Below are 14,398 nucleotides of genomic sequence, written 5' to 3'. Positions count from 1 at the left end.
CATTTTCCCCACTCGGTTTACTTTCTGTTCCTAGCCGGGTCTGTTCAGTTGTTGTTGTTGGAACGTGTCAGTCCAGCTGAGCCTTCAGTTCAAACCACTAACAGCAATCTAGAAGTCCAAACTGCACCTCTCGTATTCCTGTCAGTTGCAAGGGCAACATGTCAGAAATCGGTAAAATCGATGAAGGCTTCTACTCCAGGCAGCTGTAAGTAGGCTACTCCACATACTGGTAAGGTGTCTGTTCAACTTTAAAGACTGGTGGCTCTGACGCACTTTCTTCGTTCTTTGACTTGCACAGGTATGTTCTGGGTCATGATGCGATGCAACGAATGGGCACAGCCAGCGTCCTCATTGCAGGCATGCGTGGTCTTGGAATAGAAATAGCCAAGAATGTGATCTTGTCTGGAGTGAAGTCTGTCACCATTCAGGATGAAGGCCAGACAGTGTGGACCGACCTGTCCTCCCAGGTACCAACCGTGTTGATCTGTTAAAATAAAACACTTCTCTTTTAGAAGATATGTGTCAGGTGTAATTAATTGACTATTGTTTCAGTAAACAACTCCTTGTTAAAATTTAACACACTTTAATCTCAGATTATTATTATTATTATTATTATTATTATTATTATGGCAGGAATGAATAATAATTGTCTAAATTTAAAATTTTGCTCATCACAAAGGTTAATATCTTTGGTTTTAGAGGTGAAGAAGCAGATAGGTATCAATGCAGTATGATGATTTTTATAAATGGCCTATTTATCGGAAGTCTTTACTTTTACTTTCACTGTTAGTTGACTGTATGTTCCCCACACACCCCTGCAGCAAACCATTACCATAAAAGGATAATAAACAGGCTTAGACGAGATTTTCATTTAATAAGAAATCTATCAAACGACTTGTAATTCTGAGTAAAGATTCATTATAGACCTAATTGATCCCGAAGTAGGTAGAAAGTTGAAGTTGAAGTGTTTCTTAAACCTGTCATTGTCGCACCAGTTTTTCTTGAAGGAGGACCATCTTGGTCAGAACCGATCCACATGTTCCTTACAACAGCTGTCTGACTTAAACCCACGTGTGCAAGTGTTTGCCCACACTGGGCCGCTGAATGACGACCTGCTTCTGCAATTCCAGGTACGTCACAGTCATACTTAATTGTGCTTAAAGACTTCATGTTGGTATGCATTAAGGTTGAGATGAAAAAACCAAATGATTGGCTTTTGTGTCTGTCTCTAATTTTTGTCTGATATGGTTTAACCACAAAAAAACAACATCATTTTTCAGGTGGTGGTCCTCACTGACTCCTCACTGGATGATCAAAAGCATTTTGGTGAGCTCTGCCATTCGCGTGGAATCAAGTTTATTGTAGCTGACACCAAAGGACTCTGTGGGTAAGTGGGCATGACAAACTGTTAGAAATCTGAGTGGATTTACTTTATAAAGCATTGAAGAAAGAAGTGAAAACCTTTGGTTTATTTGCAGTCAATTGTTCTGTGACTTTGGGGAGGAGTTTGAGGTCTTGGACCGGGATGGAGAGGCGCCTGAATCAGCGACCATCCAAAGCATCTCTAAGGTAATAACCTTCCATGTGTTCCAACTGTCCATCCTGAGCGTTGTGTTGGGTAACATTAAAGACCTGCACGTCTTTGGACTGTAAAAGGAAATGCACATAAGGAAGTACGTGCAAACTCCACACAGAAAGCCTCTCTGACTCGTCTAATTAAAACAAAATCAATTCTAAATCCAAAGGTAGGAAATACGCTTACTTGAACATAATTAATAGAATATTTCTTTCAGATCTGAAGGTTGTTCAATCTCATCAATTTTGATTGTGTATAGCCCGCCATTCTATAACAGAATATATCTCAGACACTTTCAAATAGAGCAGGTCTAGACCAACCCTTTTAAGCATTTACAGTAACCAACTGTAGTATTATTGAGATTCATCGTTAACATGAACAAACTGTGAACGATCTGAAAATAGGACTGAACAGCATAAGTGCGTTCTTAATGCAATTTTTGCTCAAGTCTCTGTAAAAGCAATATTGTGGTCAATGGTGTCAAACTGACTTTATTTTAGGCGGATCCTGGAGTGGTGCTCTGTACAGATGAGCAGAGTCATACATTTTCAGATGGCTGCAAAGTGTCCTTCTCTGAAGTCCAAGGCATGACGGAGCTCAACAGCATTGGCCCAGTGGAGATCAAATACCGTGGTTAGTGTTACTTTGCCTCGATTACTTTGTTCAGAGTTTCTTTACTCAGCTGTTGAAACACAGTGTGCTCATGAACCACACACTCAAAATGTTCTACCTTTCCATCCCAGTAGAATTTAATAGTTGTGATATGAATTGGTCTTTGTCTCACTATCTGTGTGTTATTTGTCACCTCTGTCACCAGGCAAATACTCTTTCAGCATTGGTGACACTTCAGCCTTTTCTGAGTATAAACGGGGTGGAATAGTGACTGAGGTCAAACAACCACTAATGCTACATTTTGTAAGTATCAACATCTTGTTTTAAGTTAGTTTCACTTTTGCTTTTGAAAAAAGTCCCCCCTCTGTCAGTACGTTGATTACAACACAAATTGCAGAAACCACTGAGTGAGGCTCTACTGGACACCAAGCTGCTGGTAATGAATGATTTTGGAAAAATATCAAGGCACAATACCCTGCACTTGGCTTTCCAAGCCCTCCATAGCTTTGTGAAGAAAGAACAGCAACTCCCTCGTCTGTGGTCACAGGTCAGTGACAGCATATTCAAGTACTTTTACAAAACAAATGATATGATATTTAAAAAACAGAATAAATAAAACAAGTTAATCAGGCTTTGGTGGTGAAGTGTGATCATCAAAGCAATTTACAGGATTGTTTCCACTTACTCCTTGACATGATTCATCCCATGCAGGCAGATGCAGGTGCCCTGCTTGACATGGTGAGAGAGCTGAATGCAGTCGCACAGCTGAAACAGCTGGATGAAGCTGCTGTGCAAAAACTGTCCTACACAGCCCGGGGTGACTTGGCTCCTATGAATGCTTTCATTGGAGGCCTCGCAGCTCAAGAAGTTATTAAGGTGAAGTTGATGCCTATACCATTAGTTTCATCTTGATGGAGTATAACACCGCTATTGTTACATTGTCTATATGAATTATACATAATGTAGCACTTACTGCGTGGTAGTGGTGGAGTATATAGCTGACTTTATTTTGCTCTGTGCACTCTATAATATTCCTGCAGGCATGTAGTGGCAAATTCATGCCTCTTCGGCAGTGGCTTTATTTTGATGCATTTGAGTGCCTCCCTGAAGTGGAGGACCAACTGGCCGAGTGCTCCCCTCTTGAAGTATGTTAAGAGATTCCTCAATTCAAACAATTCAAATATATCAGTTAGGAACATTAAATCAGACTTCAGATTAAAGTAAATTGAATATTGTTTTTTTCTCTGACTGAAGGGCACAAGATACGATGGACAGATCGCTGTGTTTGGCTCAGCTTTCCAGGAGAAGCTTGAGAGGCAGAAGTATTTCCTGGTGAGGGCAGGTTTGGTATTTGTCCAGCAGGGGGCACACTATGCACTGGAATACACTGGCTCCATCTGTGTTTTCCTTTGATCTTGTCTGGTGTTAATGATGGCACATGCAGGAAACGGCTGTGATTCAGGTGGCATTTCCTGCCAGTGTTGACCTCTTGGTGTGCAGGGACTGTTCAACAGTGCCAAGCCCTTTCTCTGTTTCCTTTGAAAGTGTTATTTTTACTGTTGTTTACTGGTTGTATGTGTGTGTAAGAGAGAGTGCATGTGTTTCTTTTACCACACGTAAGAACCTTCTTTTTTACCACAGAAGTTCAGGAAAGTAAAACAAGTAACAATAGATGAATACTTTATAGGACATTGTAAAAGACAAAGTATCTTTTTCAATAATAATATCAATAAAACCTAGCTTTAATTTGATGATATTCACTTTCATTACATGAGCTAATATACATTTTGTCTGACACAGTCTCTTGTCATTTTTCAAGGTTGGAGCTGGTGCTATTGGCTGTGAGCTTCTTAAAAACTTTGCTCTTATTGGGCTTGGTGCTGGAGAAGAAGGGCACATTACAGTAACAGATATGGACTTCATCGAAAAATCCAACTTGAACCGACAGTTCCTGTTCAGGTCTCAGGATATTGGGGTGAGAAAATGCACGACACCTCCTCTACGCGGTGAAGAATCTCACATGTCATAGGTCACTGGTTCTTGTTTGCCCTGGTTATGTGCAGGGCTTTACTTTAATGGTACAGGCTGGGGGTAAAGGTATTGTGACAGTCTTTGGTAGCTTGTTACAGATTACATATAGTTGCCATGTTCCATCATTTGTGTCTGTTTTGTTTTGCAGTTTACTTCAGAAGTATATCAGACAGTTGATCTCTAATGTCTGAGTAAACAACTACCAGTGTAACAGCTTATGTAATACATAGTTGAGTGCAGTTAGTGTGTATGCTGACAAAAATCTTCAATTGCTCTGAGATTCTGGCAAGAAGTGTGTTGATGCTACTGTTATATAATAGAAGAGCAGAGAAACTCTCAGTGTAGTGTCTTGACAGTACAGTAAACATATAGTATGAATGATTGAAAATAAATAATATTTTTGTTAGGTGTTAGGTTTAGCTAATTTCTTGGAATGGTGTTAGAAACAAATCTTGATATTGATTTAGTATACAATAACATGTTATGCAATTATCCCTCCATCTTTCATTACCACTATTGTCTGTGTCTGATTTGACCTACATTGCACACAAACATTATCTCCCAGACACACCATCCATTTGCTCACTTGTCCATAAACAGAAACCGAAATCCGAAGTTGCAGCCAAAGCAGTGCAAGAGATGAACCCACAGATGAAAATCACCGCTCACCAGAATCGTCTGGACCCTGACAGTGAAGCAGTGTTTGATTACAACTTCTTCATGGGTCTTGATGGAGTGGCTGCAGCCCTTGATAATGTGGAAGCTAGTGAGGGCACTTATTTTGTCTAACCATTATTTTCTTAAGTTCTCATTACCACAGTGATTGTACCAGAGCATTTACAGTAATTGTTTGCTTAATCCTTAATCTTTTTGCTGCCCAGGGATCTATCTCGACCAATGCTGCATTCAACACCAGAAGCCGATGCTGGAGGGAGGAACTCAAGGAAGCAAGGGTCATACTTTGGTGGTGGTGCCTCACCTGACAGAGTCTTATGGGCGGCCCAAAACTAACGCCAATAATGCCATCCCACTGTGCACTCTGAAGAACTTCCCTCACCGCATTGAGCACACCCTGCAGGTACAATGTACTTCTAATTAAGTCTCATTAAGCTTTATACTAGAGTTACAGAGGTTGATTTACTTTATTTTGCTTACAAGTACACTGAATAACCAGAAACTTAAAATAGGCCTCACCTCAAATGTTTAAAAGTTCAAAATTATTATTATTATTATTATATATTATTATATATATATATATAATATGTATGTATTTACACATATAGATGAGCAAAACATTAGAACCATATTATTATATAATTAAGTGTAATAGGATGTCTATGCCATGCTAGCAGTACTGTAATTACATAGTGAGTGCTTTGAGCTAAATGTGAAACTAAAACTAAAAGCCATTTTTTAGCATGCTAAATTTGCTAATTAGCATTTAACACAAACTATAGATGAGTGTGATGGAAATACCATTACTTTGCTGGTATCTGGCCTATAAAGTATTGGAAATCAAAAATGTTACCAGATGATGGCGCTAAATCAAAAGGTAAGGTATCACCAAAATGATCAGAATTCATCCTTAAAGCTGCAGTCGGTAGGTAACCTTTATAAAAAGTCAAATTGTCAAATACTGTTTTGGTGGCTTGAAGATTGATTGTTGAGTCCCGGGCCTCAAAGTGTTGGTATTTGACGACTCAACAATCAACTATCTTTACTATTGGTTGTTTTCATTCAGCCGTGGAGGATTCTTACAAATACCATTAGAGGCACTAGGATGAGCCATAGGGACTTATTTAAAAAAAAAGATCAACTGTCTCATGTACTACTATCAGGATATAGTAAAAGTTTCAAAAAGTTATTTTTTATTAAAGTTACCTACTGCAGCTTTAAGGTGACACATTTTGTTGCAATCCAACCCACTAGTTGTCAAGACATTTTACTAACAAACAAAAGTGTCAACTTCATGGTGGCACTAGGAAAGGTCAGAAATTATCGCACTCATTAGGGATCATCTTCTGGGAACTATGATTGCCTGTACCCGGTTCATGGCAATCCATCTGATATTACAATCTGGACCCAAGCGGTGAATCAACCAACAGACAAAAAGACATTGCTACGTTTATACAGCCCCCCTGCTAGCATGGCTATTTTCTGGTCAATCAGTGTATTCTTATGCAGTATCAAAAGTCATTATCTTAGCGATTGTATATTTATACAGACATGTTTTAATTGACTTTTATTCACACTAATTACACTCCATTCAGTGGGCCAGAGACCAGTTTGAAGGACAGTTTAAACAAACACCTGAAAATGTGAATCTCTTCCTGAGGTAAGATATGACGCCATCCTCATGTCATTTACCTTGTACCATAACAAGTGCTTCCTCCAACAAACGTGAGAAATTCACTCTGCTCTGCTCACTTAATGACCACTACTTTCTCATTTTATAATGCTTGACTTCTCTCTTACAAAGCATTCCACCAAACCTACAAAAGCTAATGAAGTGATTCAAGCTCATTATTTTGTTTTAGAAACAGGAAAACGTGGTTGGCTTTTAGCAGTAAACCCCTTATAAAAAATTACATAAACAGTCTGTCTTGCCATGGCTGTACTCTGTTATGTATCTTTAACAGCAGCTCTAACACTAATAGTAGATAATGTCTCTCAACTAGAGGCTTTCTGGTTTAGTAGCATCTACTGAATGGAAAAAGAGATTAGATGAATGCAGATAAAAGTACTATATCGTGTCAAAGGGACAGTACTGGTAATATTCATATTAATTTGAGAGGTAAGATTTGAATGAGTGAATCTCTGAGTTTGTTTATTGTAACAAGAACCTCAAACAATATCGAGAGACTGAAAAACACAGAGTTTACCACAAAGCATTGACCTAATTATGATGTAGCAGCACGTCAGTGACAGATCTGAGCCTCCAGCCCAAACTTTGTCTGAGCTTTGAGCCTCGGAGCCCTCCTAATCCAGCAATGTTTTGAGTTGACTCTCTGTTTGTTTTGGTGAGATTTGACATAATCCACCCTCATTGTAAAGTACTTGCACTCTTTCTTGTGTCTTTAAACAGAAGCAAAAATCACGACTCAAGCAGAAATTGTTAGTCGGTTCACACAGCCATTTATGTTATTTAGAAATAAGAACAGGCTTTATGCATTTAGGAGTACTCTAATAACTCTATCTTCAGAGACCCCTTTGTATTGCAGTCATTAAAAACGTTTCTGGACAGTTTCATGAGGCAGGTCAGCTACATGTCATAGTCCAGTAGGTTTTTGGTTTTTGGTTAATGAGGTTATGGAAGAGAACAGTCACGTTCTGTTATGTTCCCCCCACCTATACAGCTCTATGGAGAACTATGACTCAAAATGTTCCTGTTTGGACATGTTAACTGTAACTGCACGCAGAGGAGGCAGATCCCTTTTGTTTGCGTAGTGCAATGCCGTGTACGGTGAGCTGGCACATGATAATGGTGCAACAACTGTCCTGGCATGTGGTATGAAGTTTCACTGACCACCACACTACAAACTTACTAAACACTTCCTTCCTTTGCTATTAGTCCACAGCCGAGCATCATAGGAATCCCCTCTGAGTCAATAACAAGACTACACCCTAATTTACAAAGATCTGTTTAGTCATTCTCCTCTGTGCTTCATAGAACTAAATATTTTTCCATGAGGACTTTCCCTATTTTCATTTTTCAGGTCATATGTTTTTCCTTACTGTTAGCCAGATACTGCTGCCAAAAACAAGCCCAGCAAGTCAAAGCTTTTAATCTGGAAGTTAGACAATGAGAGTGTATTTTATAACGAGACATATAGATGATACTTGCCCTGTCTTGTCCTTTTCTACGTCTAGTGATTATTACCTTCCGTATACTGTATATCTGTCATTAAATCAAAAGGAATTCCTGTACTGTTTCCTGTAGCGATGAAGGGTTTGTAGAGCGGACTCTTGGTCATGGAGACGCTGAGGCCCTGGAGGTTCTTGGGGGGGTGTGGAACAGCCTGGAGGACATGAAAGATGGAGGACAACATCCAACGAGCTGGGAGGACTGTGTGAGCTGGGCACGTTGCAAGTGGGAGACTGTCTATAACAACGATATCTGCCAGCTTCTGCACTGTTTACCTCCTGAAAAGGTAAAACCACACCAGTGGAAAAGTAACAACTCTCCCTAAAGCCAAGGATCATTAACCTGTAATTTATCTGTACGGACACAGAGTGTCACTGTTGTGTATATAAGGTTCTTGCGTATCAATCAAGTAAACACAGCAATATGGCATTAGCACAAAAGGAATACCAATATGTTTTTTTCACATTTCACTTCATGAAGTAATGCAGCATACTTTCCCCGGGCTCAGAGACCACTATTACCCTCGTCTGAAACCTGAACCCTGAAAGCCACTGCTGATAAATATCTCTGAGCGTTTGTAATCTGGTGAAGCATGCAGACAGAGTGATGTCACATGTTGCTGTCACACCTGGGGGGGCACGGATCAGTATCAACCTAAACAGACCCTCACTAACCCCGGGTCCCAGTCCAGCAACTGGCTGCTTCTTCCCTCATTATATGTGCAGGGTAATAGAAATTCCTCTGACCAACAATGATTTTCTTCCATTCATGTCTGTATAAGACAGTGCCTAAATTTCCCTGTATGACTCCAGAGAAAAACCTTTAGTATTATAATGCCTTATGCTGATAAAATACGGCAGTTCTCATGTGTAAAAATCCAGAAAATTTTATGACCTTTGTGTTTAGCCTTATAATCACAACCCACTGTAGAGAAACTGTTTAATTTTTTTGCTTCCCTTTTTTTTCTTCCATAGTTCTCTTTGTCCTATTTACCTATGGAAGAGTTACGTTTTCAGTGTGGAAAATCACTTACGACCACAAACTCTCTGAGGAACTATGATAAGGCAGCTAACGTCAGTTAACGGTCACAAACCGTCAGTCCTGACAGATGACCACACATTTAACATAACGTCTACTTTGTTGGGTGTGAACCTCCACATAGAAGTGTGTGTTTAAACTTTGACACATGGAACAATGGATGGATCTGAACCAAAGATGCTTTGGGACCTTCTTTATCCGACACAGATCAGTTTCCACCAAGGCTCAAGTCAGTGTACAAGAAAGAAACTTACAATGAGAGACAGGCCAGTATAAGATAAGATAAGGCCTATAATTAAAGATTAAAAAGGCCTTATATTATAAGTGCAAACAGATTATGTTTGTACAGTGGATCAGCTGTATTTATCCACTAGCCCATTCATTACTGTCATTGTCTGCTGGTTACTGAAGTTACTGCAGATAATAAAAGAGGGCTAAAACTAGTTGATGAACAGTAAATTAATTGAAGGTAATGTTTTATCATTGATTAATCATTCAAGTGAGGTTTTTTTTCTTGGTTTAATATAATTGTGAATTTAGTAACAATGGTCGAACAAAACAAATATTTTACATTTTTCAGTATTTGTAACATATCTTGGATACAATCAATTATTAATCAATTATGAAATAATAATTAATAGAAGTCAGGTCAGTTGTATGTATTCTGGCCTGTTTTGGAGGATTACTAATAACTAATCCAGAAAACAGAGCATTGATGTATGATTCAACTCATATGGATTGTTTATTTATTTTATTATTAAAATATCTAAATCTAAATAATCCCATTTATTATTTGTTAAGAAAAGGACAGGACCGTGAGACACTCATTCTTAAACTGCATCTTTTTAATTGACCCTATGTTTCTGCCCCTAAGCTGTCTGAATCCTGATTGTCAAAAGGAGAATGCTGTTGATGCCTTTTGGCTGCTATAGAAAGTACCCCTGCAGTAAAAACTGGCACCAGCATTAAGAGACTCTCTCTTTCCCAGCATATGGACCATTTGGCAACATCAAAGCTCTTAGCCCCTTTGTTCCTTTATCAGACGTACAAATTGTGTTGTCAACACACAACTGATAACAATATTAGTCTGGCTTTGCCACGGGAAGGTTGTAGGCCTCCTGCTGTGTCTGAAAACTAAAGGACTAAGTGAGGTTTTTATCAAGAACTACGCTGATGCTGTGTGTCGGATATGATGTAAGGTCAATTTGTAACAACTGTTTCAGAAAATAAAGCGTTTAAGTTTGGAATATACTATGTTGTATGAAAAGGAACACAGAGTTATTTTGGTCTATAAAGGAATCTGTATACAAGTGGCTCTGATCAGCTGACCATTGGTTTAAAGGGATCTTCTTCTGCTTCTCTATAGGTGACTGCTACTGGTCTACCCTTCTGGTCTGGATCCAAGAGATGCCCTCACCCACTGACCTTTGACCCCAATAATGTGAGTAGTGTCTGGTCCGATGCCTCTTGCAGAAGTAATCCTGACATAAACCCTAAAACAGTAGACAGGAATGACTGAAAAATGCCACAGTATTTGGTGAGGAGCCTTCACATTCCTACTTTATCTGGTCTGATAGTGGCTCTTCCTCACTCTGACCATATATTGGGTTCTTATCTGAGCTGTGACTGCCACTTAACCTACATATGGACAATGAAGGTGTGATAATGATCTGACCTCCACACATGTTCACATCCTTGATAACCAAGTTGATTTCTACATACTCTTAATATAACCCGCTATTTAGCTGAAAATACTGTAACTTGGAGGGTTGTAATGGTGCACTTATAGAGAGAAATTGACAATTGACCCTCAAAGGAGATTTGCTTATCACCTCACCTTTTCTGCTGTCTCTGTACTGTCAACATTTTATTGAATTGAATGCCGTGTTCTACTCTATTGTAGAGAAGTTAAATAATTGTAAAATGTGGATTGCTACCATGCGGTAAGTTGTAGTGACTGCCACAAGATGCAATGTATGTGTGTATTTGTTGAGCGAAAGAGAGATGTAAGTACCTATTGTTACAGCCTGTTCTGTTCAGGGAAGTAATTTGGCCTTAATTCACTACCTGAATATCTTTCTGCCCCTATTGTTTTTTTTTTTTTTTACAACATCCCATTTACGGTTTTACCCTTAGGCAGGTCTGCTATATAGACTCAGTGCTGAATCAGTTTAAAATCACACAAATTATTTATTTATTTTAGATTTTCCTATAGCTTTGTCTTTGTTATATAAGGACAAAGCTATATATAAAATACATACCCAAAGAAATGATAGTATATTTAGTATGTTCAGTGTTTATATGCACTTTGTGTTCGCTATTAAAACATGACAATAAAGGTTTCAATATAAATAACACTTAATATTTTTATTCTGTGTTTAGACTACCCATATGGAGTATGTGGTTGCAGCAGCTAATCTGTACGGGCAGATCCACGGAGTCAACGGGCCAAGAGACAGCATCTCTATCAGAGAAATCTTAGAGAAAGTCCACGTGCCGCCTTTCACTCCCAAGTCCTCTGTGAAGATTCATGTCACTGACAAGGAGATGAATGAGGCGAAAGAAAGGGACAGTGATGATGCTGGTGAGTTATTTTAACTTGCTGATGTTTCATCTTATTACCTCACTTTCTTACAGTTTCTTTTCTTTACTCTCCCTGTGGTCTTTGCACCAGAAAAAGCCCGACTTGAGGACTTGAAAGGAAAGTTGGCCTTACCATCTATGAAAAGCTCAGCCAAGCAGATGTACCCCATCGACTTTGAGAAGGTAAGAATGCAGCGAAGACCTCTACTGCACACTCTCCAGAAGCCACAGACAGACTGGCGACTGAGCGTTAGCAGGGAACTGCACTCAAATCTATAGGTGCTTTCAGGTGCTCTTTTTTCCCTCATCTTTGGGTCCTCAGTGACCCGAATCTGAGCTATTCCTGAACATTCAGAAAACAGAACTTGCTTGTATTCTGTGTTCAATGTTAGAACACCCTGGGGCTAAGATATATATTTTAGAAGTTTCGATCCAGCAAAAAAAACACTGTCAGTCAGCCCACGTGGAACAGATATATTTTTATATGCCCCTAGGTGAGAGCTGCATTAGGACACATTTGTCCGCAACCATGTCGACTGCGTCTTTGAAGTGGCACACTGAGCCCTGAAGCTATATTTCCCTCTATACCACGTCCATTGTACATCTAGCCACTGTCACAGTCTCTCCTCACACTGTTTGACACCCCCTCTCAACCAATAAACACTCTCAGTCTGGACATTAAATGAAGTTTAGCACTTGGTTGTCATCTTGAAGTGTCTGTGGCTAGGTGCAGCAGAGAAAAGCCTGAAGGTCCACCCTTTTCTAGGAAGTTATCTGGGAACGCAGACGTATTTCTACCAACAAATTCAATGGCAAATAAGTAATCTAGTAAGCATACCTTGAACAAGACATTTATTTTTCATCTCCAGTGAACACTATTGACACATCAGTTATGTGCAAGAAAGCAAAACGTAAGTCCACTGGTCTGTAACAAGAACAGATTCTGAAATGTTCCAGCTGAATGTGAAGTTTAGCAATTTAACAGTTTCCTTTGCAGCATATCAGGAAGATTCAGCAGGGTCATTCATTCTGAATAGAGGGTATGCTCTCTAAGGAGTGCTCCCTGTTGCTCCCAATGTCCAAATTCAAGATTGTTTTTGGACATGAAAACCATTTTCCAAACACGGGGGGGGGGGCATTAAAAAAAGCAGAAGCAATATTCGGAAAGGAATAAAGATCAAACCATTTACCCAATCTACCTGAAGATGCTGCACGACAACAACAAAATTGGTCAACAGAGAGGACTATAAAAAAAATATTTCTTACATACATAATGAGTGGTAACATAACATGAATGCAATTTGAGTAAATTATTTCTAATCACATCTTGAGTAATTGTGGATGTCTTTCCCAAATATATATTTAAAGTTATACTTCATTAACCCTGTGGTAAAATGTGTCCTCTACATCTGACCTATGCCTTTTAGCTGTTGACCCTTCAGTGATTTCCTGGGTTTCCTGGGAAACCTTGGGGAAATAATAATTAAATAAATAATTAAAACTCTTCGCTCCATACAAGCATTTTTTTCTATCTTCATAGAACGTCTATCGCAGTAACAAAACCTTCACTTCGGGCATTCAGGCAGGCAGGTACTCAAGGCTCAACAGAGAGCTATAAGCAAGCCAGACAGGGTGCTGTTGCTATAGCTGCAGAGGTGAGATTAAGAGGAATTTGGAGAGACTATGTTGCAGCCTGAATGAGGATCTAGTTAAGCATTCAGTGACTCAGGAAAAGCAGTAATGAAGGTGTATGAGGTAAGTCAGGTACATCTCAAATGTCATCTTGAATAAGAATAAGATCCCCCAAACTACTATGCTCCCCCTTCTCTTCATTTGTATCCTACGTGCCCAGGTCATTCTGTGGATAGATGGAATGTGTGTAGGAGGGTTTCAGATGAATCAGGTTGCCTACCAGGAGCTTCCTCACAACCCCTAAAGCCATCACTGAGTGACAGTCACCTTCCTAGTCTTTGTAGAGCCGCAGTCGCAGAGGCATGACCTCACTGGCCATGTCGATCACAACAGAAATCTGATTTCCACTGCATTCTGATGGGGTGACCAAGGCGTGTATTAGAGTGATTTAAGTGACATAATAACAAAGCCTTCAAAACTCAAAGCAGGCAAACTGAGCATCCCATCACTGGAGATGACACATGACATGGATACATACATAGATATTTTTTATTTTTGTATATTGAGCTTTATATTGAATGACTGATGTACTATATGTTTAACATCCCATCTGGCACAGGATGACGACAGTAACTTCCACATGGACTACATTGTTGCTGCTTCTAACCTGAGAGCGGAGAACTACGACATCCCTGCAGCCGATCGGCACAAGGTCAACATTTTCACTATGTCATCATCAGATCAAATCTCTGTGTAGGATTAAAAAATATAGAGGAAAGACAGAGGGATGAAGCTGAGGTGAGAGATTAGAAAATACTGCAGACTGCTCCCACTCCCTTGGGGTCATGTTTTCTGTCGGTGCTGCACACACCTGCCCTAAAGCCACAGAAACGGCCTCCTTGCCTATTGTTCCTGGAGCAGAACTAATCACAGCACTTTACCTGTCGCCTGGGAGGTGACACCTGAGCCAGGCCTTGTACCAGCCGCTGCTACAGACACACACAGCCAAGACAGATGGAGGGTGGGCGTGGGTGCTGCTGAGTGAGGGGAGACAAAAGAGG

The 14,398-nt window shown here is 39.7% G+C and overlaps 1 protein-coding gene across 1 annotated transcript in view; it reads left to right on the top strand.

Moving 5' to 3' along the window:
* The window catches only part of uba7 (ubiquitin-like modifier activating enzyme 7), a 35,507-nt gene continuing 21,109 nt past the window's right edge, over positions 1-14,398 (top strand). Inside the window, exons 1-20 of the mRNA XM_035662002.1 lie at positions 1-205; positions 299-467; positions 996-1,130; positions 1,281-1,387; positions 1,479-1,569; positions 2,077-2,209; positions 2,394-2,491; positions 2,586-2,735; positions 2,900-3,064; positions 3,229-3,333; positions 3,443-3,520; positions 4,008-4,163; positions 4,820-4,985; positions 5,101-5,297; positions 6,490-6,554; positions 8,160-8,370; positions 10,489-10,563; positions 11,505-11,706; positions 11,797-11,888; positions 13,957-14,049. Coding sequence (XP_035517895.1) covers positions 159-205; positions 299-467; positions 996-1,130; positions 1,281-1,387; positions 1,479-1,569; positions 2,077-2,209; positions 2,394-2,491; positions 2,586-2,735; positions 2,900-3,064; positions 3,229-3,333; positions 3,443-3,520; positions 4,008-4,163; positions 4,820-4,985; positions 5,101-5,297; positions 6,490-6,554; positions 8,160-8,370; positions 10,489-10,563; positions 11,505-11,706; positions 11,797-11,888; positions 13,957-14,049 — 2,535 coding nt within the window. The 5' untranslated portion in view covers positions 1-158. The remainder of the gene's footprint in view (positions 206-298; positions 468-995; positions 1,131-1,280; positions 1,388-1,478; positions 1,570-2,076; positions 2,210-2,393; positions 2,492-2,585; positions 2,736-2,899; positions 3,065-3,228; positions 3,334-3,442; positions 3,521-4,007; positions 4,164-4,819; positions 4,986-5,100; positions 5,298-6,489; positions 6,555-8,159; positions 8,371-10,488; positions 10,564-11,504; positions 11,707-11,796; positions 11,889-13,956; positions 14,050-14,398) is intronic.

The sequence above is a fragment of the Morone saxatilis genome, unplaced genomic scaffold (genome assembly GCF_004916995.1).
Source record: "Morone saxatilis isolate NCDOM2014 unplaced genomic scaffold, NCSU_SB_2.0 Contig18, whole genome shotgun sequence".
NCBI lineage: Eukaryota > Metazoa > Chordata > Actinopteri > Moronidae > Morone > Morone saxatilis.
The sequence above is the reverse complement of the archived record's forward strand: the minus strand, read 5'-3'. Positions and strand labels throughout refer to the sequence as shown.